Raw genomic sequence first — 26,905 nt, forward strand, 5'->3', positions numbered from 1 at the left:
ATATCCATTTTAAACACATCAGAATTCTTACTCTCAAATATTGATTTTCTACAAAGAGTAGATGCCAAGGGATCCAAGTATAACAGTAGTATGTAAATCAAATCATTCAATGTCTTTTCACGTGAAATTTTTTGCGTATGAAACTAGCGAGAGTTTCTGAGGTAATCCAATAAAATAATTCTGCACATGCCGAGCAGGCTCGAAAATTTTACTGATTTTATCAACTTTTTAGGAGATTGGCCTATAGAATCACTTGAACTACCTCATTTGAACTTTGATCTAACATTTTAGAGTTTTTTCGGCCAACGAACAGCAAAAGTTTTTCTGGGCGCCTACCCGACTTTTTACTTTTGGCCATAAGGGTGGGGAAACTTGTATCGAAATTGCAAATTTTTAACTTCACTATGAAAGAAGCTAACACACAACTAACTTTACTAAACGAAAAGCTATTAAAAAATTTCAAAATTTCCTTACAATATGACCTGTAAGAGGCGGCCGCTTTAGCTGAATTGTCTGCTGTGAAACTACCATTCGTCATTGCGTGGGTTTGGAATCCGGAGAAAATAATAAAAAAATGTTTCTCTAAACGCATTCGCACCTTGGAGGGCAATGGCAAACCACCAAATGCATTTCTGTCCTGAAAAAGTGCCTAAGACAAAAAGCATCTGCCGTTCGAAGGCGGTGCTTCCATTTGTGCAAAACATCAAGACGCACATCACAGATAGGAGGAGGAGTTCGGCCAAACCCAAATAAAAAGGGTGAACTGATCTGATGCGAAAAATACTTCGTGATATGTGGCTCAATAAAAACATCTACCAGAAAATGCTCAGAACTTTCGCTTAATTTCGCTTAATATAACTTTTATTCCTTGTTTTCAAAATAATTTCTATGAAAAGTGTACAATTATTTTATGTAATCAAAAAAATAAAAAAGTGTTTAACCTTTCCTGCTAAAATGATGCCAATTACCATCTAAGCAAATGAAATTTTATATTGCGCCAATAAAAGCATAATAAGGTTCCTCATTAGAGTTGTCTAAACAAATATTTTAATTAGCTGAATATTCTTGAAATTCTCATATTCAACAATCTAACTTTCGTAAAAGTCAACAAATCATTTTTTATTTATTGTTTAATATTTCACCAGTTAATTGAATTTGCGGCTTTATCAATGCGATTGATCGGCCACTACTCTTCTCCTCATCCCGCTGCGCCCATCAACTTTACCATAACCTGTGCCAACCGCATGCTTGCGCCGCTGCCCGTAGTAATAATTCTACAAAGTTTTAAGCTAATTACACTCAGTGGTATTTTTAATTGCCTCACCGCAAAATTCCCAGCTCCACCACAACGCCACGGCGCACACCGCTCAACTCCATCGAGATGGGCTTTATTAGCCACCAAGAAGGGCGTTAAATAAAATTTATTTGCCCAACATTGACTAACGAAGTCATGCAAAAATTAGATGGCGCAAGCTGTATACTTTGTCAAGTTGAATTAAGTGAAAATTGCTCTTAAATTAAGATAAACAATCAGCCAAATTTGAGTAAAAATGTTTGTATATTTGTAAGTTTATGCGTAAATTAAAAGCAAGCGAAAAAAAATTCACTTAAAATTGGTCAATATAAATTTTTAATGGCTAACTGTTTGCTGTTTATTACCTTGTTCGTTGCTGTCTGCAACGAAAAATCTGCAAGACAAACGAAAGCGTGAGATAAAATGAAATGCGAAAGAAACCAGAAAAAATTGCCAAACTTATCTTAAGTGGTGACACAAAAAATCCCGCACAATAGAGAGACAAACAATGAAGGCAGCGCCAACAAATGCCATCAAGTGACATGAATCCGTCCACGCCACTGCAATCTGAAACAAAGTCGCCTTCAGGTCAAGAATGATGCGCGTGCAACAATGGGATGAAATGATAGATGATATGATAAAATTAATTTGGCATTGATGAAGCAATTGCGGCATAGAATAATGTTAGGGTCATGAGGCAAAAGAGTTCCTTTGTTCTTTTGTCATTAGTTGCCATGCTAGCCACCTTACATTTGAACAGATTGAGTGCCGTTTTATCAGTGCATGGTTAGTTAATACAATATTAGCTTTAAGTGGTGGTTACTTTATCGATGATGATGAGTTGAAATGATAATTTCATTTTTATCAAGGTCTGATTTGCAAGGTCTTGATTCAGTCAAAGCGAACATTTTGGTAAATAACTCTGAAAAGCGTCTTTCACCTCCAAGAATTGTATGCCATTTATTTCGTCGTTTTCCATGTTTTATCTGTGCTATCTGCGTTCTTTCTTGCCTAATAATTTAACTTGATAATAATAGCTAGTTAAACCACAAAGTGGCTACCAAATTGCTTGAGCATAGAATACAAATTTTGCTAACCTTTTCGACTAGGTCTTTTTTGCAAAATCTGGAAAATCGTTAAGGTCTTGCAAGTATATGTTGCATGTGAAAAATATCTGCATTATACGAGTATTGATCTCCTCGATGAGGTTTTGAATCAAGTCAAGTCATTTTATAGCAGTCTGATTGTAGACGGCATCAGCCACTTTGGGGGCGCTGTGTTTCAACTCTGGATGAAAATATCAGAGCCATGTAGCAAAATCTACATTTTCGGGTACAATTACTTTTATAGCCTAAAAGATTTTTAAATTGTGTACCTGAACACTTTTCGCAAAAATCCAAGAAATGCTGAAATACATGTTTGAGTGAAGTAATTAGCTTGAACACGTAAAATAGAATTTAACAAGAAATATTTTGTATGCTATTTTAACCCATTAACTCCTTCTAAATAGTATCATTTTGACCCTTTTTTTTTGAAGTAAATTGAAAAACAGAGTGGCTAGTAAACTTCTTGAGTGCCGAATACAAATTTTCCTAACCTTTTCGACTATGTCTTTTTGCACAAACTTCAATTTTTCTCACCTGAAGTGTCCGGCTTTAAATATAATTTTTTTTGTTAATCAGAGAAACTTTCATATGCAGGTGAAGCTAAAGATTTTATGTAGTAATGCTGCATACTTAGTTTCCCACTTCTTCTTGAATTAAATTTTGAAGGACTTTCAAAGAATTTCTAAAGACTAAATGTTAGCATTTTGATAACAATATAAGTACTAAAGAAGTCTTGGTTGAAGAAGTCTACTAAAGAAGAGTTTATTCTTGCATTTCTTTTATTAATATTACGAGTAGATTTAGCACTCTGACCCCTAAGCTCAACTTCCTCAAATAATTTTAGAATTTATCTTATTCTATTGAGTTTTATTTCCTTCTCTGGTAACAAATGTTTTCCCAAGGTTTTGTCCCACTTAAGCATCAGCACCAGGCATGATTGGCGGTTTCATCTTTCTGTCTACAGAAACTGCACCTTCCAATGGAGTATATTCCCAGATTAGTATATTACTATGATGATGATTCGGTTTAAAATGCCCTGTAATGATTCTGACCTCTTGTAATGATTCTAAAGTTATACTTATTTAGGTTAAAACCAATGATAAGTATCTAGTTATGATTTCGATAAACCTGGTGGATTGTCTCAATATTATGTTCTTCGTCTTTCTTCTACTTCCTAAATAAAGGAGTAAAAGTTACTCTTTCCTAGGCTGCAAAATGGCTCTGCGCCTAAAAATGTGAAGGCCATCCCTTTCCTGTCTAATTCATCTGTTGTTTCTTTATCAGTAATTGATATGTACCCTTGAATCCTTAGAATACGTAGCAGGTTCTTGTGGCCTAAGATATTCAGCTTATCAAGACATTCCAGATTTGATATAACCTGGAAAGTGTTGAGAGCCTTGATTGCTACCTGGCTAACTGTAGGAATAGTTATGCTACTGTTGTTATAGCTGCGTTCAAAGTGAGCGCACCTTTCTATTGCGTAGACTTCCGATTGAAATAGGTGTGTTTGTATTCTTGCCTGGCGCTTCTGAGTACCGTCGTTAATACTTTAAAGGCTTTTCACGCCTTCCCTCTTTTGTGGGTATGTACGATGTAGACAGCTATTAAAAAACGAAAAATAGTTTAAAGAATTAAATTGAATTACTCGAAATGAAGATCATAAGCTTTTCGTTCTTGAAATTAGAACTTTCTTAGCGATAGTCAACCTGTACCTTGAAATTTTATGAAATTGAAAACTGACTCCAAGCGACGCCTCTCTTCACACAGAAACGACTGAACAAATTAAGATGAAATTTGATATACAAATCGCTTCTTGTATTTATGCTAGAAACGTCTGCACAAAGTTTGACGCTGCCACATTCAGTTAATCCCATCCATCGAGAGTTACTTGTGAGCAAATTTAGGCTATGTTGATATAAAATTTGCTTTAAACAGTATTTTCTTAAATGAATATTTCACTCAACATTTGGTAAATCAATTTCACTTACACATTTATTATATTATTTTTATTAATATATAATTATGAAAAATTTTAAATTCTAAAGCTTATTGCTGGGGACTGAAAAAACTGTCCGCCAAACCTTCCGCAATTTTTTTAAGTTTATTTTGCTAAATATCTTGTAAGTTGGCCATGTATTATTTGATTGGACATATTTTGGCAACCCATTATCAGTGATTCATCAAACAAATTAAACACATCACTGCTGCTAGGCCCGTCAATATGCGGTATTTCTCTCACGCAACATTTCTCCCACGCAGCACTTCTCTCACGCAACATTTCTCCCACGCAACTGTAGCCGAGTGACATTCCAACGCTTGGAGAAGCCTGCAACCTAAGATATTTGTTCGAGTGGGGTGAAACCTCACATTGCTTACCGGGTGCTGGTGCTCTATAAAATCAGCATCTGGTAAATGTCCACACACAAGTCCACCGTAAGCAAAAAAAGTCACCAAGGCACTCAAGTCAGCGATTATACTAACCAGTTGGTTTTAGCTGTCATTGGGAAAAAAATCATACTTAATAACTTTCTGCTTGCAGACCTTTATAAGATTTCAAGCATTAGTAATTGTAATTTAATAAAATTTGATCACTTCGAAATTCTAAATGAACTTCCCGCGAATTTGTTTAATCCAGACTATTCTATACCAATTTTTAATACTCAACATAAATCTTGTCAAGCCACGGATATAAAGAATACTCTTTACCGGACCTCTACTTTAACTTTACAGTTATCTAGACGTATCTCTTGAATAGCTCAAAAATAGACGACCCGTTCTGAAATGAAGTAGAGTGCCCTCGTAAAAGCTCCAAAATCAAGTAATTAAGAACAAGCAAGCCCCTTTCTAAGGCACTAAAAAGTACAACTACCCACACAGGTAGCAACTTTGTGTATTCGCAAATGCGTATGAAAGAAAGAATAAAAAGAGTTGTATACCTTAAGAGGACCTAGGCAACTACCTATTTGCTATTTTCATTTCTGCAGACTTTTACTTTCTTTTTATGCAGATTTTGTCTGAGAAGTTCCCTAGAGAAATCTTCCGTGGAATAATTTTCTAGAACATTTTAACCCTTCAGCCTTCAGAAATGCATTGTTTTTCAATTTACTTCAAAAAAAGGGTCAAAAGGATACTATTTAGAAGGAATTAATTCTACTTTACGTCTTCAAGCTACATATTTCACAAATATGTATTTCAGCATTTCTTCAATTTTTTCGAAAATCGTTCAGGTATATAATTGAAAAACCTTTCAGGCTATAAAAATAATTGTACCCGAAAATGTAGGTTTTGCTACATGGCTTTGATAGTTGCATCCAGAGTTGAAACACAGCGCCCCCAAAGTGGCTGAAGCCCTCTACAATCAGACTGCTATAAAATGACTTGACTTGATTCAAAACCTCATCGAGGAGATCAATACTCGTATAATGCAGATATTTTTCACATGCAACGAAGGTTTGCAAGGCCTTAACGATTTGGGAGATGACAGTAAACGGGTAGACAAGCAGAAGAACATTATTTTCCAATCTCAGTATCAGTCAACAAGACAGACATCAATCCCATCTGGGCACCTGGCCATAGGCAGCAGAAAGCAGGAAATGAGAAAACTGACGAAATTGCAAGACAATGGCATTCTATCATGGATCCGCCGCCATAGAAATAGGCTGTCCGAAGGCGTGCGCAATAGGGATATATTCTCGCTATTCTAGAAGCAGGCCGTTGACAGATGAACTAACACGAACAGCTGCAAAATAGCAAAACAAACGTAGCCCAGTTTCAACAAATCCAGAACTGAAGAGTTGTTAAGAAAGCCATTAGCAGACTTCTTAAGAATTAACAGGCCATTGGCCTTTGGGAGACCCTACCAAGAAGATGGGATGGCCGTAAAACAATAGATGTAGAAGCTACAATCAGTAAGATCTAAGAAAATATTTTTTTTTCTAACTGTGTGAGTGCCCACGATTGGGTGCTCTGCGACATAGAGTGCTGGGAGAATTGTCGTTGGCTAACTTGAAAATAATCGCAGAAAGGAAAATTGATGACATAGTCAAGATGGTTCGACTAATAAAAATCAATGGTTCTAAAGGGTGGCTAAGTGTCAAGGGCCGGTGTTAATTTTGAATAAAATACAATTTTTTTAGAAAATTATTGTCATTTGTCTTTATTATGATAATATTGGTACGGCTCAATTGCGTATGAAATAAAATATTGGCCAAATAGCCGCCGTGGCCTCGGCGGCACACCTCCATCCGAAGGTCCAAATTTTCGATGACGCTGAGGCATAATTAAGGTTCTATGCCGTTAATGTGCCGAACTCTCATCCTTTAGCTCTTGAATTATTGCTGGCTTATCGACGTACTCCTTTTCTCTCAAATAACCCAAAAGAAAGAAGTCCAACGGTGCCGTTGACGTTTAGTGGTGTTTCAAAGTGGTGTTTCAAAATGGCTTCTTTTGTGCTAATTGGATCTGGGCTGAACTAGATTTCAACAAGTCTGCCGAGAGCCGACTGATATTAGAAACAAATTTGCCTTTTTTTATTTTTATTTTACTTATTCAAAAGAAAGCTCTAATCCACCTTCTTTATACTAAAAATTTACATATAATTTACGAAAGTGCTGCGCTGCGGCAGAAAGTATTATAAGAACACGAAAACTATTTCATCAACAAAACACCACTGTGCCAAAGAATAAAGGGCAGCTAATGCTTGTTACAGTTAAATAAGTAGGAAAATAGCAAAAAAGGAAAAAAAACAGACACGACTTATGTGGACAAAGGAGGAAACAACAAATCAGTATTACGAAAGGACGAAAATTCATAGCACAAATAAACTAGATACCAAATACATACATCTGTACATAGATAGGAGGACCTGCAAACAGCAATAAACACCATTCGCGCGCTTAATGAATATAATCAAATGGGCTGAGAGGAAAATAAATGCTATGCTTCAGCGCAAAGAATAAAATTTGCAAATAAATAGCAGGTAGTAAAAAAAGCCAAAAAGCTTAGTGCTATGGTACGTGTAGTTGCAAGGTACAGCAGCTAATGTCAATTAGGTTAATAAAAGAGCAATGAATGAATGAATAAATGGTGAATTCGGCACATACACACAGCGATACATACCTTGTTTGTGTGTATGTGTGATAACGAAGTCTAGGTGAAAGCAATAGAATAGAAATTATGTGAGGCCATCAGCATTTGATGAGAATTATGTACAATAAAAAGTGGAGAGTTAATGAAGGGAGAAAAAATTACAAAACATAAACATAGAAGTGTTTACATACACTCATGGTCCAATTAATAGGTATAGCATACATATACAGGGTGCGCCATCTTTTATGTCGGTATGTAAACGCTAAATAACTTTGTCATTTACCAACCGCTAGAATTCAGCATACATGTTTTCCATACGTCAATTCAGTACAATTTCAACCAAGGATCGCTTTACACTGAAACAATGCGCTGAAATAGTGACGCCATACATCGAAAATAGTCCTTCTATTATTCTAAACTAAACGCGCATATCGCAAAAAGTATCACGGCAAACAGGCACCGTCTGACAACACTATTCGTCGTTTGGTGTCGAATTTTTTTGAGCACGGGACAGTAGGAGATCGTCAACACGCCGTTCATCAACGATCAAGACGTTCCAATAAACTTGTTGAAGCAGTGAGGGAGAGCGTTAACCAGGAGCCAACAGTGTCGTATCGTCGTCGCGCTCAGCATTTTGGCATCAGTGAAACCACAATGCGGCGAATTTTAAAGGACGATTTAAATTTGTTTCCGTATAAAGTGTAATTGACACAAAGAATATTGCCGACAGACCAGTCACGTCGCTTGGCTACGGTCGAAAAGTCGCGCGAATGGTGGACACTGAATCCAATTTTTGGAAGCAAATTTTAATGACTGACGAAGCACATTTTAACCTCTCTGGCAGCGTGAATAAACAAAATTGCCGCATTTGGGGAACTGAGAATCCAGACGAGATCCATGAAACGGCATTGCATGACCGGAAAGTAACTGTTCGGCGCGGCATTTGCGCCAAAACCATCATTGGGCCATATTTTTACCGAGAAAATGAAACGGTCGATTGATGCTAGCTCATTATGTCTGCCCTCAAATGCATGAGAAAGGTTAGGCGGTCACTGGTTTCAACAAGATGGTGCACCATGCCACACTGCGAATGCAACAATTGAATTTGTGCAACGAAAATTCTCGAGACGTCTAGTGTCAAAAAGAGGCGACATCGCCTAGCCCCCAGATCACCTGACTTAACCCCGCCGAACTTCTTTTTGTGGGGTTATCTGAAAAGTAGGGTTTACGCCAACAAGCAGCAGACTATTGACCACCTTGAGGCAAACATTCGTGTCGAAATCGACGCTATAAAGCCCGAAATGCTTGACAAGGTGATGACAAACGCAGAAAAAGGATCGCAGTCTGTGATTGCTAATAAAGGTGGCCACTTGATTGATATTGTATTCAAAAATAGTTTTAATAAATTGTAAATAACCAAACCAAATAAAAATACCTCACTTATACAAATCAGTTGTTTTTTTTCCAAAGTTATTCAATGTTTTCGTACCAACATAAAAGATGGCGCACTAGGGCGGGTCGATTTAAAAATCGCTCATTGCTCTGTGAAAATCATATTCTAGGGATCAAAATAAGAAACTTTGCCAAAGGAACCATACCTCTAAAACGAATTCTGATGTCCCCCAATTTGGGTAGAACAAAAAATCCCACTTTGACCCATTTAGAGCGCTCCAATCGAGTCCAAATGTATGACCGGCCCCCACTAACTTTAGATGGCCGATCCACCCATGCCAGTGGCACACCCCCTAGAACTCCCCTTGGGGGATCCCCATACAATAATTTCAAAATATCACCATTTTTAGCCTTTACATGAGAAAAGAAACTAAAAAGTTCGACCCAAATGGGGGGACATCAGAATTCGTTTTAGAGGTATAGTTCCTTCGACAAAGTTTCTTATTTTGATCCCTAGAATATGATTTTCACACAATGGGCGATTTTTTTGCCTCCCCACAAAAGACACTAAAAGTTCGACCCAAATTGGGGGACATCAGAATTCGTTTTAGAGGTATAGTTCCTTCGGAAAAGTTTCTTATTTTGATCCCAGAATATGATTTTCACAGAGCAATAGGCAATTTTTTTGCCTCCCCACAAATCGACCCGGCCTATGGCGCACCCTGTATAAAGGTGATAACATTGGAAGTACTTTCTCCAATAGGGCTTTTTTGACAGCATTACTAAGTTATTCACGAGATACCGACCGAAGTCCTCCAGCGAGGCATTCAAAATTGGTGTTTACGGATTACCGAATTATGACGTAGTTGCGGCCCATAGTTTAAAGGGATTATCTTAAAAAAATAAAGGTCATGAATGGTTCTACACAAGAATAATAAAGATTGCCTAACCAATTTGGATACTCGTTTTTTTATCTCAATTTAAAATCCGAAACGTCTAAATTGATCACCCTTTATAGATATTTATAAAAATTCGACAAAATCTCATTAAAATTTTAGACTATTTAATAAGAATTAAAAAAATTATATTTGAGAACGCAGTTGTATAGCCCATTAAATTCTTTAAAGCCCAAGCTCGATGTGACTCAAAAAGCGTTGGATTTTTTGAAAATTTTTTCGCTGGCGGTGTACTCCTTATATGGAGAAAATGCGTAACACCATCAAGGAAAAATATTATAAAAAATCAACGAGAATTTTGACGCTATTCAGACTTGCACTTTATTGTACTAAAACTTAATGGGCTATAAAACTGCGTACTCAATTTTTCGCTTTAAATTCTAACTAAAATGTTTAAAGTCTTGATAAGAATTCGCCGAATTCAAATAAGTCTCATTAAAAAGACTTCTAAAATTGATTTATATAGCTTTTGATGCCGAGTGAGGTATATTTTTACTACAAATTTATTAAAATTAAAAACAAGCGAAAAGTAGTCACAGCTATTCAAAATATGGTGTACCTGTTACTTTGCCCATGCGTGTATATATTGTATGTAAGCACAAGTATTTGCAAAAAGTCATGTTGGCTGGTGATAAGAAAACATTTGTGTTTTTTGAGTAGTCTTACATGCTTTTATCTGTAGGAAGTTTTTGTGACCTGCAGATAAGAGCATGTCAGAATAATAGAAGTTGCAGACGCATGTCAATGTGTGAAATAGAAAGTTGAGGCTAGTGTTTTTTCCCCCATGTTTTTATTTATTTTCTTCTCTTGCTCAAAATTTAACAATTAAGATTTCATTGTAAAACTTTTGCCACACTAATGAATTCCTTACAAATATCTTAATTTGTGAAACAAATGCAATCATCGCTTAAAGGAATTTCCATTCATCCCCAACAATTCCCCATTAGCAGTTACTGCATTGCATTGCACACCGCTACTCACATGCATATTAACAATTTTATGCCACTAACAAGTGGAAGCATCTTCACAAAACTTTGCTACACTTTAATATCTCTAAAGTTGTCAACTTCCTTCGAGGGCATTAAAACGAGTAATAGAAAAAGTAGCATTTGGCCAATTCCTCTCTAAAACAGTTCGGCTTGAGGGCCGCCCTTCTGCGTACGAAAATCTCCCGAAGATGACAAACGGCAAAGTTTTTGACTTTGCCTCAGCATATGGAGCTGTAAAATAGTACAATCAGCAAGGGAAGCAGCTTAAAGATGAAAGGAAGCTACTTTATTTCATGCATCCTGCCTTCCTAGAATTTCTATTTCCTCACTCAATTTCTTTAGCTTCCTACTCAATGTTTGCTGTACCTGACTTATTTTGTAAGCTTCTTATGAACAAGTGCAGCTACAATCGGTAAACTAACAACTCTTGCCGCTTATTAATACCCCACTTACATACTAATTAGATTGGGCAAAAAGTTTTGCGACGCAAGTGTGGCAAAGTGGTGAATTCCCCAAAAAAAAAAAAATTCAACAAAAATGCCAAATTCTTAGGTGGCGGATGCAACTTTTGACAACATAAATATTGCATGCAAGAAACTTAGTTCAAACAAAAGTCTTCAAATATCTCCATAAGTGTTGCGTCTGAAGTCTATAGAGTCTACGCGGAATGTGTGCGCAGTGGTGGTAAGTAGAGTGTATTAGCTACGCAAATACGCTTGAATGTTCAATGCCTTTCGTTGGCAGCGTGAAAAAAAATGATCGAATAATTGTTACAAAAAAAAAACTTTTCAAATTGGATTCCAGATTTTTTCTTTGTTAAATGGGCGCATATGTCCCCAATACATTTTGGTAGACATTTTTCACTAATAGAAGGACAAATTATGCATAATTCAGTGCACTCGTTGATTGTTTACTATTTTTGGTCAAAAGTAACATCGTAATCATACTTAAGCTACCGTATTCACCGCGCTTAGGCCCACTGTATTGTGACACTATTTGTTGTCCACCAAATTTCAAATACTCATCGTTGAAAGATTTGCTACGGGGCTTTGATAAAGTGCTGCGACAGGTGTGTTAAGCTGAACAGAGAATTATTTTGAAATGAACAAAGTAGTTATAAATAAATATGTTTCGATTCAAATAGGAAGTCACACTTTATTTCAACAAGTAAAGGGTGGTTAAGTTTCAAGGGCCGGTGTTGATTTTGAATAAAATACAATTTTTTTAGAAAATTATTATGATAATATTGGTATGGCTCAATTACGTATGGAACGAAGTATTGGCCAAATGGCCGCCGCGGCCTCGGTAGCACACCTCCATCCGATGGTCCAAATTTTCCATGACGCTGAGGCATAATTGAGGTTCTATGCCGTTAGTGTGCCGAATTATCTCATCCTTTAGCTCTTGAATTGTTGCTGGTTTATGGACGTACACCTTTTCTTTCAAATAACCTCAAAGAAAGAAGTCCAACGATATCAAATCAGCTGATCTTGGCGGTCAATTAACATCGCCGCGACGTCAGATTATTCGGCCATAAAATTTTTCGCGCAAAAGAGCCATTGTTTCGTTAGTTGTATGACAAGTGACACCATCCTGTTGAAACCACATATCGTCCACATCCATATCTTCCAATTCGGGCCATCAAAAGTTCGTTATCATCTCACGATAGCGAACACTATTCACAGTAACTGCCTGACCGGCCTCATTTTGGAAAAAATACAGCCCAATGATGCCGCCGGCCCGTAAACAGCACCAAACAAGCATTCTTTGTGAGTGCATTGGTTTTTCGGCAATCACTCTTGGATTATCATTCGTCCAAGTGCGTCAATTCTGCTTATTGACGAATCCACTGAAGTGAAAATGTGCCTCATCACTGAAGATGATTTTCTTCACGAAGTGCGCGATATGCATTTGATTTGAACGCCCGTTTTCATAATAAGCCTCAATAAATTTAACGCGTTGCTCGATTGTGTATCTTTCCATGATTCAAATTGAGTTAGTCTGGTATTGAAAAGTGTCACATCAAATGCAGAAAAAAGCTTAACGTGTAGGTGTGGTTTACATTCAACATCGGGCCTTAAAATTTAACCACCCTTTGGTATATATATCAAACTGCCCCATCGAGTTAGAGTACTTGTCATAACAGGCGACTAAAATCCACACCCCAGCTTGTTTGCTATGAGCTTTGATTAAGCGAAACAGGCTGAGCGCAATAGGTACAGAAATGACTTAGTGATGACGGCAACATTGGCGTCATTGTAATAAAATATATTAAAGAGGTTGACCTCAAACAGATACTCTGAATCCAGGAAGGGATCACAATAGAAGTTAAATATGCTAAATTTCCTCATAATAATAATAGCACAAGGATTAATTGACAAGTTTTAACAAATTAGTTATTTTTTATTTAATTTTTAAAGTCGTTTTATGAAAATATAGTTTCTTCCATGTAAATCCGAGCTCCGAACTTCGTGAAAAAAAAAATCAACCAACTTATTTCCAGGTTTCAGAATTTTTAGACAAATTTGTAATATGCCGTTTAGTAGCTCATTTAATTTAATTTTGGTGCATCTTTCGAGTGGAGTAAAAGTCGCGCTGATTTTTATACATTTTTCTTGCCTGCGGTTTTGTGCATTTCCTATACAATGCTCGACATTTGTTTGTATGTATGAAAGAACACACCTAGGTGCTACTAAGGTAAATTTGAGAAGGGAGTAAGTACCCTTGATTAAAATAGAAACTCATGGGGCTTAACGGCTTCCAGTTTAGTCCAGTTTGTTGAAAGATACTAAAAAGTGAATTTCTACGATGAATTAAGGTACTTGACCACCTTATAAGTTTCAAAAAATTAAATTTTTTTTTTTTACATTTTTTCAATCCTTATACTTTTAAAAATCATCACCTGAAACTGTTTTTTTAAATTCGAATTTTAACAAAGTGAAATCAGTGAAAATGTGCAGGCGCATCCTGCACTCATTACTTGCTGACTCAGCTGAAAGAAAATAGCAAGTTTTAACTTTAAACGCGTTTTTCCAGAAATTACTTTTTTTCGAATGGCGGACACTTTATCTCCGAAACTGCTTAGCCGATTTTAATGATTTTGGTCTTGTTTTATTTGTTAAGATGTTTTGTATGCCAATTTACCACATTTTGCAAAAAAAAAGTTAATAAAGTATTGCTTTTTAAGCATAACATTGTGAAAAACAGGGGTGTTTTCTTAACTTTTTTTCAAACATCCGCCATTTTTTTATTATTTTTTTTTTGTCAGTTTGTGGTAAATTCTCACGCAAGGAACCTTCCTTTTGAAAATTTTGTTTCTCTCTTTTGTTTTAGAATTACCATTTCTAAGATTAACTGTCCGCCGCAAGACATGATTTTCTTCAGGCCTCGACTTTGGCGCCTCCTGGATATATGTTAAAAAAAGAAATTTTAATAAATCAATTTTTTTTTTGTATTATATAAGCTCTAAATAAAAATTAAAAAAAAAATTTATTTTAATATATTATACAGAACATGAAAAAAAAATTATTGAATATGTTGTACTTTTTAGCTTTCCAAGGTGGTCAAGTACCTTAAACTGAATTTTTACTATGAATTAATGGTGATTTATAGATATGTTGATTTACAAAAATACTACTATTAACAATATCAAAAATGTTACCAGTTTACAGCATAAGATGATTTATTAGACCCACTACAGTTTCTGCAATGAAGGATCATGGAAGTGTAGGGGTACCTTACCAGTACTCGAGTGTTTACATAAGAACAGCATAGCTTCTTTTAGCAATACTTGGATTTTTGAAAACACTAATGAATATGTTAACGCAAGTGGCTTTCGTTAAGGCAGTCTGTAGAGGAGCAGAGACGACGACCACTTATGCACAAATGGTGATGTAAAATATTTCGTACTCATAAAGTCGATCTCTCAGTAGACTCAGTTGATCACATGTTTTCATTACTCGGTTTTCTAGCTCCATTTCATGAATGTTTCCATCATTTTAGCAGCTTTGATCTCAAGAGGACGTCGTCCGCAAATGGTACTCATCATGTGCTGAAAGATTAAAAAATTAGGCGTATACGAAGAAAGTGGAGCGCTAATATGTTCTATCAAAGTTTTCCTGGAAGTATTCTAAATAAAATTATTAAGTATGTGTTATATCCTAAATCTAAGCATCTTCTGCTTCTTTATACCACTTCTGACTAGGACGGAGCAAATTTCCTGCACCCTTAAAAAATTCAGATCTGAACCTTAAAAGCAGTCATGGCATTTGGTTCCCTTTACCATGAGCTACTGCCAGAGTCATAGACTTTTTTTCGGTTTTGTGCAGTGGAACTTAACCCTATAAAGGTGAGCTTCACACATTTTGCTAGTTTAGCAAATTTGCTCTGAATATCTAGCGCAAGATCATCTAGTTCTACTAAGAGTTTCGAACATTTTTCATATCAATTAATGGCAAGAGAAATGTAAAATGCACGCAATTCTACTTGGAATTGCAATAGAGCGTATACACTTTTTTTTTTGTTTTGATAAAATATAAAAGTGAGAAGTCGTAGAATATACGTAAGTAAGCTACCACCAGGCCTAACCACTACTAATTCGTACCCCTACCATTTCTTGTCGTATACAGCCCGTTGCAAAATTACAACCACACTTTTTTTTTTTTTTGTATAAAAATATAGTTCATACTACAACAAAAGCCATATAACCCAAATTCTCAAACTTTATTCAACATTTTTGAAAATTTCGTCAAAACTTTCAACTTTTAACCACAATTTTTAAAATTTGTCTGGGTATAAAATTTTATGGCCCACTGGATTTTAGTATAATAAATAGCAAGTATCAAGTATTTTCATAATACAGTTAAGTTTTAGCAACTTTTTTTATTCACGGTGATAGGATTTTTCTTCCGTACAAAAAAAATTCGACCACGTAATTTGTATTCGGAAAAAGGCGATATATGTATGAAAAAAAATCGTGGGGGTATGAATTAATTTTGGTTCGGACAGTTCTGGTGTTACTTCTAAGGAGTTTACCTCTCTAAAGGTACAGCATAATGTTTTTGTCCAATTTTATAGTAATGTGTTATTGTATTTTCTTATTATTATTTCTTCAATTCCTAACGATCAGTCTATATGTATGGTTTCCCTAATTTATCAATAATATTTGTTTTGTAGTTAAAATGTCTTTTATTGAGTGTACTTCTTACAAAAAAACAGTCGGTTGTCAAATCAATAAATGCCAAATAAGAAGATCAAAAACCGGGCCACATCATGAGATCGTATGATGAGATCATGTGATGAGACAATATGATGAGATCGTATGATAAAATCGTATCATATGATCCTTCACTTCAAAATAATTTCAAATGCGGAAATCTTTCCTTTTTGAGCCATTACAGAGAAATACATATCCCTACAGTTTTCAGGATACCATAGGTATATATTAGGCCGGGTCGATTTGTGGGGAGGAAAAAAAATCGCCCATTGCTCTGTGAAAATCATATTCTAGGGATCAGAATAAGAAACTTTTCCGAAGGAACCATACCTCTAAAACGAATTCTGATGTCCCCCAATTTGGGTCGAACTTTTTAGTTTCTTTTCTCATGTATAGGCCAAAAATGGTGATATTTTGAAATGATTGTATAGGGAACCCCCCAGGGGAGTTCCAGGGGGTGTGCCACTGGCATGGGTGGATCGGCCGTCTAAAGTTAGTGGGGGTCGGTCATACATTTGGACTCGATTGGAGCACTCTAAATGGGTCAAAGTGGGATTTTTCGTTCCACCCAAATCGGGAGACATCAGAATTCGTTTTAGAGGTATTTTCCCTTCGGCATAGTTTCTTATTTTGATCCCTAGAATACGATTTTCGCAGAGCAATGAGCGGTTTTTAAATCGACCCGCCCTAGTATATATCTTCTTTAGCTATGCCGTCCTCCGCGTTTTTAAAAACTTATTGCTGATAAATTTTAATTGTATAATGGAACCAAAATCGAGGGCAAAAGTGTTGACAAAAATTTCTTTAATTTTAGCCAAACTGGAAAAATCGATGTCGTTATAATTTTCAGCATATCTTGCTTATATTTAGAAGACATTCGCAGTGTATGTCGCGCCTTCAAACTAAAGCTAAAACTGGCCCCTTCTCTGGTATATTACACAGTACAAGTATGCTTAATCTAAGTGATAGTTTAAGGGGGGGGCGGGGGGGGTAGGGTTTAGCGCTAAAAAAAAACACTTTTTTTTTTAATTTTTTACAGAAATATGGCTTAAGATACTTTAATAAAATCAGTTGCATGTTATTGTACATCTTTTCAATAAGTTTTTAAAAAATATTAATAATAAAATATTGACAAATAAGCCCATGGCAAAGTTTTTTTGGAGATATGTTTTTCGAGAGGTGCTCTGGGTGCCAATCGGCATTCGTCGTAGAATCATCTGAAACTAAAAAAGTCGAATTTTTCAGTTAAAGTATGACGTAATGCTCCACCCTACATTAATACAATTTTTTTTTTTCATTTTTGTAGTTTTGGTGGCAAAAAAAACGTAAAACGGGCATTTTTGGCGAAAAATTTCGCCATATTTGTAAGTGAAAAACAACCCCCCTTAGGGGGGAGGTATTTTTGATTTAGAAAACGTGTGCCAAATTTGAAAAGAATCGGTTGAATAGTTTCGGAGTTGTGATTGGCACCGACTTTTAAGAAGTCGTTTCGGGAAAAACGCGTTTGAAAAAATGACTCTGAGAAATTATCGATGCTCCGCATTCGAGGTAGAGTGCCTACAAAGGCTATAACTTTGAGAGTTCTGCTCCGATCCACTTAAAATTTTGACACAACATTCTTGAAATGATTTACTATAAGACGAGTGAAGAAAACAATTTCGATTTTGTGACCCTACCCCCCCCCCCCCCCCCCCCCCCCCCCCCCCCCCTTAACATAGGATTTTTCAAAGAATTTGGTTAAAAATATTTTTTTACTTTTTTTTCTGGCATGACGCCCGAAACTCTCATGAGTACTGCGACATAGTATCATTGAATGCACAACTTGTAGCCTCACAGCTATCCCTACGTACTAAACACCTCTCCACTATCTACCGCTCTCCCCGCGGAACTGCCAAAGAGGTATTACCTCACGGGGCTGGTCAGCTCATAGGCTGCTAGTTATTGTTGACGTCTGCTAGGCTCCGCGCGCCTTAAGTGATTAAGAATATATTTTACATAAGCGTAGACTACCTCCCGGTTATCAGCTGATTTCAGCTTAAAATCTACAATATTTTCTTCGTGTAAATTTTGAAGGTTCTGCGAGTATAGCGTGGGCATCGGAACAAGACGTGATTAGCATCTTCCTCACTCTCCGTGCAGATTGAGCAGTTTGGAAGTATTTTAAAAATATTCCGTGCGCTGATAGAAACTGTAAGAAGAGTTACGACAACACGAATATATATTTTATGAATATTCAAGAACGTCAATTAATACGTTTTGCCTAACAATTTGAGACATTTATTGAAAAAAAGAATTGAAGGAATTTCAACAAAAACTCCGATCATGGCTGCTGAAAAGTTGTTTGTTACTTTAAGGTAGATATCCAAACTGGAAATGTTTAATTATTTACACACTGCTTTTTGGGTAGTTGGCGGAATGGTAAGAGTGTAAGAGGTTTAACACCTTAAGGGTGGCTTCTTATCAGGCGGGAGGGCTTCAAAAAAAGGTTTTTTTTCTCAATTTTTTTTTTCGAGGCGAAAAAAGCGACACACAGGAATAATCTTTTGCATTTATTTGAAGGCATGAGTGAAGAGTAATAAATAATTTTTTTAACATAAATAGAAAACCAAAATTATTGAAAAAAGTGCTCTTTTCGCTATTTTTTTCAAAAAAGGTGTTAAATAACATTAAAAAATAATTTTTTTTGTATTTTGTTAGTTAATTAGTTTCGCATTTTAATTATCTTTATATAGATTAGCGGTTTGAAGCGATAACTTTCGTCGATTTTTTTTAATGTTACACGCCATTTTCAAAAATATGGTTTTGAGAAAACTTGTTTCAAAGTTTTCAGAAGGTAGACAGTATACTCACACGAGGGACGGTACACAGGCCTGTAACTCCAAAATCCCTTTGAATTCCGCTTTAAAATTTTAAGGGCATATTCTCCTATAATACATCTATCGATTGCAGTAAAAAAAATCGATTTTTTGAAGCCGACTGATAATAGGCCCGCCTTAAACCACATAAAAGCAAAATAAAAACTTTAAGAAAAGTAATACATCCTGTTTGCGACCTATGAGGACCCATTTGAAATTGACCAGAAACCCATTCGCAGTATTTTTTTTATTTATCCAAACTAGTTTATTTAAATTAATTAGATTTTCTTTAAAACATTTTTCAAAAGTAGCTCTCGTTTATTTTACAGTTGCAGGAAATTAAATGAAATGTAACTAATTCACTATAGCAAATCTGTTACTCCGATCTAGCCACTGGGCGATCGAATGACGCCTTTCTTCTGCCAATATCTTTACGCCTTGCTGCTCCGTTGTTTTCATATAGCCCTACTAATATATACTCCCTTCATTTCTTTTGCCCAAAATTTCTATGGGAATTAGTTTTGCAATGGCAAGTGAAGCCTCATCGAAAGTTGTGCGGAAACCGGAGATAGTCTAATAGTCTTCGATAGACGGCTATACGTTTTCTTGTATAACTATTTATGTTCAACGCATCAGACCAGATGAGTGCGGCGTGCAAAAGAATTGAGCTGACCACATCACCATACTGGTATGTGGAACTGTTGGAACTGGAAAAGTCATACTTGTGGGGTTGAGTAATTTCTCTGCTCTCTGAAATCACTGACAATAATTTGGTGCTTATTTTCAGCGTCGTAACGCTCCACTCAAAAGGATTCATTTTTCCGAGTAGAAATGCTTGCACTTCTCCCCATTTGCACCACAATTTTCAACGCCAATCAGCTTTTCACCAGTTTTAAATTTTTGTACTACCTGTACTCGCACATTTGCCATAAAATAACATTGGCCTTCAACGTTCACACTCATTGATAAATGCACTTGCCAACTTTTGCACTTTTCCAATTGATGCCCACTTCAATATTTTCACTCGTGGCCTTCAACGCTGCAACGATTCGAAGTTTTAAATTTCTCACAATTTAAATTTCTCTGACTTTTATTTTATTTAATTTCTATACCTCCATTCTTTCGTTGTTTTTAACAATGGTGGCAGTCGGAAAGTTTTAATCAGTTTTATGTGGCCCCGTTTTCCAAACCAGCGAAATTTAATTAGGAGTATACCGAAGGGGATTGGCAAAGGAAATTGCGGACGTTTAGATATGCGCTCATTCTCGTTTCCCAAATATTTTGAATGAATAAATTGAATGCTTTGTACGGTACAAAAATTGTAAGCAGTGCAAAATTTTAAGAACAGAGGTTTTAAAATTACAATACTTATTAAAGAAAAAATAGTTCATGTATTATAAAACTAAAAGCCGAATTTTTTAAATTCATATATGTATACTACGTATGTATATATGTGTATATGTGTATTAAGAAATATTATTTAAATATTTAGATATTATTCTTCCTTCAAGGTACCTAATTGAAAGGGATTTCGAGATCGTTCACAGTAAACTGGTGATTTCAATAAGTAAAATTTGAAATGAACTTGTAAGCGTAGACCACATAATGCATACTCAAATATAACAGTTATAGTATTAAGCAATATATTATATATAGGGTATAAGACATATAGTGACCAAACGAAAATGTTCCCAGCTTCCCATTAATACTACTGTGGGCGGTTGACTGCTAAAGACCTTACTGATATGATCGGAATATCAGAAGGATCTGTGAAAATCATTTTGAGAGGCCAATTGGGCCTACGAAAAGTCAAATCTCGTTTGGTACCGAAAACTCTCAATTTCTTGGAAAAAAGTCGTCACGTTGATGTGTGTGAAACAATGCTTTCAGACTATCAGGACAAGCTCAAATGCATCATTACGGGAGATGAGACTTGGATTTATGCTTACGACCCTGAAACAACCGACCAATCAAGCGAATATCGTGCTAAAGGCGAGGCCAGACCGAAAAGGGCACGTCAAAGTCGTTCAAAAATAAAGGTCATGATGACAGTTTTTTTCGATTTTCGTGGTGTGGTGCACTATGAACTCCTTCCACCTGGCCAAACTGTTAATAAGGAATATTATTTGAGCATTATGCGTCGTTTACGTGAAGCAATTCGTCTAAAAAGACCAGAAATATGGGCCTACAACTCTTGGTTTTTGCATCACGATAATGCACCGTCTCACACAGCACTCGTTCTTCGTGACCATTTCGCCAAAAATTCCACGCATATCGTTCCGCAACCACCGTATTCGCCTGATTTGGCTCCGTGTGACTTCTGGCTACTCCCAAAACTCAAGAGACCACTCCGGGGAACGCGTTTCGAGTCGATTGCGGAGATAAAAGCTGAATCGAAGAAGGTGCTGATGGCTATACCGGAAATGGACTATTTGGCATGTTTCGGGGATTGGAAAAATCGTTGGCATAAGTGTGTTTCATCGAGAGGGGATTATTTTGAAGGGGATGAAATTGATTTACCAGAATAAATAAAGATTTTTCATTTTACAACCAAATTCACTTTACTTTTTGCCCACATAGTATTCTGATATGCGCATAATGAGCTTGATTTTTGGTATTTAATTACCAAGTTGTCAAATCTGTACTAATACGCAATCTGCGGTACTAATTTTCCGCAATCGATTTCGGTTCGTTATCCGCCAGCAGATGGGACAAGTTTCAAACTAGGTACAGGAATTAAAAAAGTTCAACAAATTTTCATGAAAGTTCGAAAATTATTAATTAGAAAAATTTCCCGTGCACAGATTTAAAGCCAATTAAATTGTAATGTAATAAAATGCACGTGTGGAGTGTCTAAAAATCTTGTTGATTTTTGCCAATTTTTTTTTTTGGAACTATTTTGTGCTTTTTCCCTATATCAACAAATTTCCAGCATTCGTTAATGGCAGAAAATGCATAGCATCGTCATTGAAAAAAAATGTAAAAAATCAACGCTGTTATTAAGCACTCCAAACTTGCACTTTATCATTTTACAATTTAATTGGCTATATACAAGAATTTTTTCTAAAAATTCTCATTAAAGGGTTTGAAAGTCACCTTAAGCTGCCCAAAATTTAGTTGGAGATTCAGATTAAGGGGATTGCATTTCTAATGAAAGTTTGTTTATTTATTTTAAATTTCCACAAATTATAAAAATTTTAGTTAATATAGAATTTGTTTTATTATGAAATGAATTTTTGTAAAAGACTAAACAAAAATTATATTAATTATAAAATAAATAAATAATGAAAACAAGTATACTACAGAATACAAAATATGACAAAGCGTATTTTTTAGTACGAGTATTAAAGAGAAGAATTTTGAGATATCTTTAAACATAGCATCCCTGCCTTGCTGAATGCTGATACTTGAATAAATGATACCAAATTTGTATTTTTTTCTTGTTTTTCATACATGCAACGAGACTTGAACTATACCACATTATTTTAGAATACGAGTATAAGTTGATAAAAGAGATAAAAATATACTTTTGAAAGCTCTTAAAGTACTTATCGCACACACACCCATACACTGATATGAATTTAATAAAATGCACTCAACGTAAAATATTTTCTCCTTTTTCTTACTGTACTTGCAGCACTTTCACTTATCTTCGTGCTGTATAACCGCAAACGCAAGACAACGAAAAAGAAACGTGCCGGCCCGGAGAAGGATGTACGTGAGACAGTTATTAGTTACGAGGACGAGGGTGGTGGTGAAGATGATATGACCGCATTCGATATAACACCACTGCAAATACCCATCGGCGCCGGTGGTAATATGCCACCTGATATTGCGACTTGCAAAATGCCAATAATATGTGAGTAGTAACTGTTGTATAAAATCCAGAGCAAAGTGTAGCAGAAGCTATAAAAATATTTTCTATACAAGAAAGTATGCCGAGAATGCAACTGAAATAATATCACGTAGAATATTAAAAGATTAGTAAATAAAAAAATAAAAAAGAACAACAAGAAATAAGCAAACTAATATTTATGTTTGTAGTAAAAGCTGGCAGCAACTATTTATGCAGCTATTTTTATTAGTTAAACCTTATACCTTACCCCTAGAATTCAACTTCTTGTTCTCCACTCTCTCTTGCTAGATCCCGTCATGACATTGCTGCCAGGCCAAGAGGTGAACGTCGGCTTTCTGATGGAGGAGCGCAAAAACCGATTCGATAAGGATCCCAATGCGCCACCTTTTGATGATCTACGCAATTTCACCTTCGAGGGCAGCGGTAGCATAGCCGAGTCGCTGAGCTCCTTGGCCTCAGGTGCGTACCGGCACACTCCGACCACCATCGCCACCACTTCTTTCATGCACTGTAATTTTTGCTAATGTTGTTATTGCAATTCCAGCAATAAAACAACATTTTCTCTTAATTTATCGCTGTTTCCTTTACTCATTTCTATACCATTGCAGGCACCGACGATGAGAATCAAGACTACAACTATTTGACGAGCTGGGGCCCGCGTTTTAATGCGCTAGCCGCCATGTACGTACATCATGACCGGACAAAGCTGACGAGAGTGGTAGCAACGAATGAGGCGGTTATGGCAGCAGCGACAGCAGCCGCGACGGCTGTGCAAGGGGGAATAGGCACAGGAACAGGACCGGGAATGCTGGCGAAAACGACGGCAGCGGTAATTGAAGAAGAGGATGAAGACGATGACGAGGAGGACGAAGAGGAAGGAAATGTGGCATTATAAAATTAGGCCAAATGGCAGACGCGCACGAAGTTAGTGCTAGGCGTGACAGGAAAGGGCCGCTGCAATGGCAATGCGTGTAAATAATTGCTGGCAGGCGCTCGCTTAGCAGCGATATGCTCATGCATGTGTATTGGTTTTGCAGTAAGCGGGGTAATTAAGGTCAAAGTAAAGAAATGTTACTTTAGTGAACGGCTTGACATGTTGGTGGAGAATCGCCTGGCGCCCATTGACCGCAGTAAGTCCAGTATCAAGACTAAGAAAGAATAGAAAAAAACAAATGAAGAAGCCAGCTGAGAGATACTTGAAACTGGCGTGCGATGTTAACGGTTGTAGTGGAAGTGTTGCATAAAAGTGGGTCAGAAAAGCTACAGAAAAAGTTGCCTGCGCATAAACGAACTTTTTAGATTTTCTGCAACTAAAATTTGATTTGATTTTGCTTTACATGAGCAAGTGAATTTCATTAGAGATATGTAAAATAACATTGGAGAAAGGCTGAGCAGAACCAAATGAACCTAATTTTGTGTAGGTGTATAACTCTGGACATACAGAGGCATTTACGCAAACTGTACACATACTTAAACATACACCTAAATGTATTTTTGAAAATCAAAGAAAGAGTAAAAAACAGGAACTAATGCGCTAAGAATACATATGATATATAAACATATGTATGTATATACTATTAGACTGACGGCCAATTCCGAATCAAATAGTTTGAGGGTTTGTGGCGTCATAAGAAAATTAACGCAGTTTGGGTGTAATCAGTTAGTTTAGGGCACTCGACCACTTCAAAAGGTAGCTTAAGAGATATTGATTTTAGTTATTTACTACAGTTGCGCGCAACTATTTTACAGCGACGGCAAACTGGATGTAAACCTATAGATGTTTGCCTTTGCTTTCAGAAGTTTGGAGTTTCACACATTAAATACAAATTTTTTTAGTATACGGATACACTTTCCTGTGGAAACAATTATTACCATTGACAGTTGACAGTCTTCAAATGATGAAAATTAAACAATGAAAAAATTCAGCCTTTCACTAACTATACTCTTTGTCAACAAATATTCGATGCATTTTTATAGGAGTTTTCAAAATTGGGATGTATCCCTCATAAAAACTTTTCGGAGTTATTTCGGAGTAATTTTCGAAATGGTTTTCGAAGTAATTTTCGGAGTAACATTCAGAGTAACTATCGCGGTTTAAAAAAGTTGCACATACCACTCATTCCTAAATTTCGGAATCATTTGTTTCGGTATCCTATATTTTGAAATAATATTCCTAAAAATTTCCAGAGCTTCAAAAACTCTTCGGCAGCGTTCATACACAAGCTTTGGAGTTATTTCGCATTAAGTTTCGGAATGAACCTTTAAACTTAGGCAATTCTAGGTAGCATTCATACATATGTTTCGGGGATCCGTTCTATGAAATTTGGAAATATTTTTCCTAAATTGGAATATTTGGAGCGTTAATACACCAAATTCGGAGTAATTTCGGAGTAATTTTCGGAAAAAAATGTTCGCTTAAAAAATGTGGAAAAAATTGATTTACAAACCGCTGTGTGGCTTCGGAGTTTTTAGGAGTTTTCTCGGAGTAGTTTTCGGACTATGTTTCGGAATGGTGTTCATAGTTTAACAAATGGGGGCACAAAATTGATCTACAAGCCGCATTGTTGTTTCGGTGTTTTTAGGAGTTTTATCGGAGTAGTTTTCGGACTAGTTTTCGGAATAATGTTCAAAGTTTAACAAATGTGGGTACAAAAGGTATATACAAGCCGCATCGTTATTTCGGAATTTTTAGGAGTTATCTCGGAGTAGTTTTCGGACTAATTTTCAGAATATTGTTCATAGTTTAACAAATGTAAGCACAAAATTGATGCACAAATCGGAGAGTTGTTTCGGAGTTTTTAGGAGTTATCTCAGAGGAATTTTTGGAACAGCTTGCGGAACTTACAAACATTTTTGACTCGCACTCGCGCACAAAATACATACATACATGCGTAGAAACAAATGCTCTCATTTACAAAGTTTAACACTACAAATGCAATATAATTATAGATTTTTTATTACAGCAGAAAAGCCAATAGCGAATAAAAGTATAAGTCTATTAGTCTGTATGTCTATTTGTTCTATCAAAAATGAACTGCAAAATCACTGAAATTTAATCCATTTCCCAAAGGCGTGAGCTATGCTTAATTAAAATTATTTTTCCAAAAATCTCCCATAACGCATTTAAAAATGGAAACACAGCAGCGGAACAATTAAGAACTTTTTTAATTTTTGAAATTATTTAGTGTCCCCTAACACCATTACCTTGTTTGAAAACACCCGAACTGCCTCAGTTTCATATAATATCACAAACTTTCAGAATTTAGAGCGTACAATTTACAATCTCCGAATCTTCGGAAATGGCGGTCACCCTAGTATATGTATACATATAGGTATAAAAGAAAACCAAGAAATGGGACCAACAACTCAATTGTAATATAATTTCTTGTAAATATCATAAACGAAAAATCAAACGACTTACTTAAAATTAGCAAAAGCCACAAAATAATAAATCCGAAAACAAATAATTATTAGTGTAATTTTAAATTTGAAAGAAAAAAATCATCATACTATATAGTAATATTAACAAATATGTTATAAGCGTGTATGGGTGGCAGCACTATGCGAACAACTACTAGTATAGTTAAATACAATTTAAAATAAATTTAATGACAACCAAAAATTAACTAATTATAATAAATTAATTAACAGAAAAATACAGTTTAAATTAAAAAAAAAAATATTTAAAATAAATACTACAAAAAACAAAAATAATTATTACTATATGCGATATACAATAGTTGTAGATTATGTTTAAATGAAACAATTAAAAAATGAGTCATTCCTGCATTTATTAGAAAAAATATATATATAAAATTAAAAAAAAAAAATGTGTAACAAATTAAACAACATCAAACAGGTAATAAGTTAAAAACTAATAAGTAACATTGAAATCAAAAGAAATTAAAGAAAAAATACAAATAAATTTAGTTAATGAATTGTTAGTTAGCCATAAGGATATTGATTTTTTAATAATAAAAATAAAAAATAATTTAAAATTATAAACCAAAAAAGCAACAAAACTCTTGCATTTTATTTTCTCAGCCAAGAGCCATAGCAGCGAGGACTTGAACGGTAAGTAGACAACAAAAAGATACTCAGATCGCAACTTGCACGCCTGCAGAAATTAGTTCCGGCTGTTGCCTTCTGTTTGT

At 35.7% G+C, this 26,905-nt stretch overlaps 1 protein-coding gene across 2 annotated transcripts in view; it reads left to right on the forward strand.

The window, feature by feature from the left end:
* Positions 1 to 26,605, forward strand: part of LOC128863604 (putative neural-cadherin 2) — a 133,505-nt gene extending 106,900 nt beyond the window's left edge. The window contains exons 11-13 of one of the 2 annotated variants that reach the window (XM_054102838.1): positions 22,533 to 22,754; positions 23,040 to 23,261; positions 23,360 to 26,605. In XM_054102838.1, coding sequence (XP_053958813.1) covers positions 22,533 to 22,754; positions 23,040 to 23,261; positions 23,360 to 23,646 — 731 coding nt within the window. In that variant the 3' untranslated portion in view covers positions 23,647 to 26,605. The remainder of the gene's footprint in view (positions 1 to 22,532; positions 22,755 to 23,039; positions 23,262 to 23,359) is intronic. The other variant, XM_054102839.1, reaches the window with a different exon arrangement.
* Positions 26,606 to 26,905: the final 300 nt, after the last annotated feature.

This window comes from Anastrepha ludens, chromosome 5 (genome assembly GCF_028408465.1).
Source record: "Anastrepha ludens isolate Willacy chromosome 5, idAnaLude1.1, whole genome shotgun sequence".
Classification (NCBI taxonomy): Eukaryota; Metazoa; Arthropoda; class Insecta; order Diptera; family Tephritidae; genus Anastrepha; species Anastrepha ludens.